At 43.0% G+C, this 4,512-nt stretch overlaps 1 protein-coding gene across 1 annotated transcript in view; it reads right to left on the reverse strand.

Moving 5' to 3' along the window:
- Positions 1 to 4,512, reverse strand: part of LOC101858558 — a gene marked incomplete in the record, with an annotated part of 83,123 nt that overhangs the window by 8,711 nt on the left and 69,900 nt on the right. Inside the window, 1 exon segment of the mRNA XM_013083692.2 lies at positions 3,586 to 3,825. Within this exon segment, the coding sequence (XP_012939146.1) occupies positions 3,586 to 3,825 (240 nt within the window).

Raw genomic sequence — 4,512 nt, forward strand, 5'->3', positions numbered from 1 at the left:
AAGAAGAAGAAGAAGAAGAAGAAGAAGAAGAAGAAGAAGAAGAAGAAGAAGAAAAGGAAGCTGCTTCTCTACCACTCATGAATGTGCACAGCTTGTGGTGAGGTAGGGTGAGGTGAGGTGAGGTGATGTGAGATGAGGTGAGCTGAGTTGAGCTGATTTGAGCTGAAGTGAATTGAGATGTAGGAAAGTGAGATGAGATAAGATGATATAAGATGAGGGTGAAGAGAGGTGATCTGAGAGGGGGTATTTGGGAAGGTCAGATTTTGAAGTGAGTTGGAGGCGAAATAAGATATGGCATCAATAGGAAATCTACAAACTTGACCCTAATGTCGATTTTTGGCCAATACCTCCTTTTGTGGATTGCGAAAAGTCGCTCCATTTGTCAGCACGCCTCACAATATTATGAAACAATGTGGTGAGATTTCACGAGGAAAGGCGGGACGAGAAGGTGTAAGATGAAATAAGACGATGAGACACGGTTGAATGGAATTAGGTCAGATGGTTTTCTTGTGGGGGGGGGGTGCATTTTCGGTACGTGTTTTACGGCGCTCGCAACTGCATAAGGTCATATGAGCGCGTGGGAAACATTAAACATTTTCATTTGATGGGAAATTTTGAATTTTACCCGGGTGGTGGTCGAAGCATACTCTTATCGATTTTGGACCACAAAGGGATCTTTAACGTGTTTGTAGATCTTTCCTACCAGAAGATCAGGGGTGAGGCTGAAAGACAGCAGTAAGAAGGAGCCAAGGAGAACCAGTAGAAAGGCTGCAGAAAGAGTCAGGGGCCCAGAGAAGGGGGCAAAGGAGGTGAGGGGGTGGGCGTGGGAGCAGAGAGTGGAGACGAAAGCAGACGACTGAACATTGCTAGAGAACAGAAAAGGAGGTGAAAGGAGACAATTTAAAGAAGAAAAATTTCCGTCGCTATCCGTGCTCGAACCCGGGACCTATTGAATGAGAGGCGAAAACCTTAAAACCTCTTGGCCACGAGAGCCCCCGAGGTGTGGTGGAGCACATGCGGATAACTTGAGAACGACAGATGTACGCCATTGGCCGATATTTAAAGTAACAGCCATCTTGTTTGACGTCAATTAAGGATCCCCACTTTGTTGTCGTTCACGGTGGCAACACGACCGCAAAGCACTATTGAAGTATTTTTTTAAGCCTGTAGCCTACTTTTTTTTAAAAACTTAGTCCTTTACTTCCCCAATTCGAAGTCAGGTATCCATTACAGGTGGTTGGGCAGGAGGGGGCGAAAACAAAAAATCCCTGGCCGAACCAAGGCTCGAACCTGGACTTTCTGCTTTGAGCTTTGGACACAAACGCACTAACTACTCCGCCACCACGCCACTGAAGGCTACAGGCGTTAAAAATATTGCAATAGTGCTTTGCGGTCGTGTTGCCACCGTGAACGACAACAAAGTGGGAATCCCTCAATGACGTCAAACAATATGGCTGCTACTATAAATATCGGCCAATGGCGTACATCTGTCGTTCTCAAGTTATCCGCATATGTGGTGGAGCTATATAAGGTGAAATGTTGTAGTAAGACGAGAAGAGGTGAGTGAATTGGAGGGAGTTTTTGAATGATGTGGGGTGAGGTGAGGTGAATGTAGATGAGCAGCGGGGTTCGATGAGAAAGAATGAGAGGAGATTAAGTGAGATAAAGTAAGGTGAAGAGAGGTGATTTTGGGCAAACATTATGTATCTTGGATAAGGTAAAGTGTGCTCCGGCAAGGTGGGGCTGAGACACGCTGAGATTAGATGAAGTAAGGTCAAGTGAGCAGATGAAGATGTAAGTAAGATGGCATGGGGTGAGGTCGTGCGAGATGGAGTGAAATGGGATAAGTTGAGAAGAGACGAGGGAGAAAATTACATGACACGAGATTAGATGAATTGAGGGCTGGTGGGGCACCTAGAAATCGTGTTTGGGGGTCAAATTTTGTAAATTGGGTTTATTACATATTATAGTACCTGGACACTTCCTGAACAATATCCAGAAACGTATGTAAGCCTTGCTACACCCTAAAGCTGTGTTTTTTTGTCAGGTTTTTCGGCGAAAGCACATGTTGTCTAGCCTTTTCTTACCTGTATCGGCTGTTTTCTCACAATTCTATATTTTCACATATTATCCCATTTTTCTGCTCTGTTTCTTATTCAATGTTAATGTATCTTTCACAGGATACCAACAACACCTAGTTCTAAATTTTGTCTGGTTGAATTTTTGATTAATGTAGTAGTTTTTTATTTATAGGCTTACAAAGCATGAATTTTCCATTTTTTCACTTTTTTTTCCAAAATCTCAATTGTAAATGCTATAAAATAAAAACTAAAGCATATATCACATATTCAACAAGCCAAATTTAAGAGTTACATATGTACTTTTGGCATGCCAAATTAGAAGTGAATCGGTTATTTAATAAGGGAATAAAATGGGATTGAAAAAGGTATACAAAATCCAATATGGTCGCCGTTTCCATATCAACCGATTCACAATATACTTTTTGAACTATTGATTTAAAATCCCCAATAACACACGATGTCCCACAGCAAATATCGGCACTCTAGGCCTTGTAATAGCCAAAATAGACCTCAGGTGCCCCACCAATCCTTAAGGTGAGACTGGGTGAGCTGAGATAAGATCAGATTTGGTGAATCGAGATGAGGTGAGATGATTTAGCTTTACATGTAACAGCTTTGGTGGGATGAGATGAGGTGTGATCAAATTAGATGAGATGTAATGAGATGACATGCCATGTGACCAGATGACATGAGATTAGATATGATTTGATGAGACATGATCAGGTGAGATGATATGTGATCAGATGAAATGAGATGAGGTGTAATGAGATGATAATCGATGTGATCAGATGAGATTAGATATAATTAGATGAGATAATATTATAATCAAATGTGATGAGACGTGATAAGGTGTCAAATAATTATATGAAATGAGATTGAGCGAGGTGAAATGAGGTGAGACTGGTGAAATGAGGTGAGACTGGTGAAGACGAGATTGGATGAGGAGAAACGAGAAGAGATTTGTCGAAGCCGGCCACGAAATTTTAAGTATATCGGGTAGGCTTAGTCAGTGGTTTAGCCAAAGATAGTACATAACAAGATGGTCCACTCAGCCAAAAAAGTGTCCACCGGAAGTTCGCTCTTTGCTTCAGATGGCGCTGAAGAATAGGAATAGTACCTCCTTGCGTGCGCAGATCGACTGCTGTTCATCAGCAGTTCGGGTTTGTTCAGTGCGGAGTTTTAGGGATTTGTTTTTTTTAATGACCTCTCGCCTTTCATTTTAAAGTCAAATTAAACGAAGAAAACAGTCCCCTTTTCCTCCGGAAGAGGTTTTTTGTCAGCGTAACCATTTTAAAAAAGCGTTCTTCCGAAATTTATTTAAAAACTTGCTAGTTTCACTTTAATTTTTTAAAACTCAAGTAGGGTAACTCTGTTCGCAAAGGGTGCGCATTTGTGAAGATGGCGCCTCCGAATGTTGAGGAAACTTTTTTAATTGGCTCAAAGAAAGAAGGGGCCCCTCTTGTTATGTAAACTCTTTGGTATAGCCTAGTATAGTCATACAGACCTGAGCTGCATCTCTTCTTCAAGCCGTAGACACTTCCACTCCCGTCCTCCGTGCTGGGTGTTGACGTCATCAGCTTGCACTCGGTGGGGTTGAAGATGTAGACATAGGCCACACATTCCACGAAAGACTTGCAGGCTTCCTCGCAGTCCGTTTGGCTCGAGCCGGAGAGGCTCAACGGGAAGGAGGGGTTGATCCCGTCCAGGTTATTCGTGCTGGACACCGAGCATGCGCTAGGGGTGGCTTGTGCGAAGTGAAACAAACAAACAAACTGAAGGCGTTATGCCTCTTATACAGGGTGCCCACTAATAGTGTTGATAGGGGGGTCAAACCTATACCATTTCGCCATTTTCACAGGGTGCCCATTGGGGGGGGGGGGGCGAGACCGAGTCTGGTCGGGGCGGTTTGCTAGCCAGATTAAGGGCACGAAGCGGCTATCGTGGCATAATAAGCCGATCGTGACCGACTAGTCGACTCAGAAACAAACGCATTTGTTTTCAGACGACGAGTCGTGCGATCGCCTCCGACCCGACCCGACCGGACCCGATCCCATCCCCAATGAGCACCCCGTATAACTGTACTATCATAACCTTTTTGACAGGCCTTAGTTTCTTTCTTTAAAAAAAAAGAGAGTGGGGGGAGAGGGCAGTGAATTCTATCGCATATTTTAGGCTACTTCTCTGTTTTCTTCAGACTTAAGAGATGTTTTTGAACTACGTGTTGATAAGTTACCGTACGCTCTAATAAACTAATACTAATAGTTTCTTGTTGTTGTTGTATTTGTTTTTGTGGTTGTTGTTATTGTTGTTTTTGTTTTAGTAAGAGATTTACAGCACTTGCAACATAATAAGGTCATATAAGTGCAGAATATTAGAGGTGTTACAGGAGAGTAACAGATACAAAAAGAAGGAGAAGGGGGGGGGGGGGGGA

The sequence above is a fragment of the Aplysia californica genome, unplaced genomic scaffold (genome assembly GCF_000002075.1).
Source record: "Aplysia californica isolate F4 #8 unplaced genomic scaffold, AplCal3.0 scaffold00249, whole genome shotgun sequence".
In the NCBI taxonomy this organism is placed as follows: domain Eukaryota; kingdom Metazoa; phylum Mollusca; class Gastropoda; order Aplysiida; family Aplysiidae; genus Aplysia; species Aplysia californica.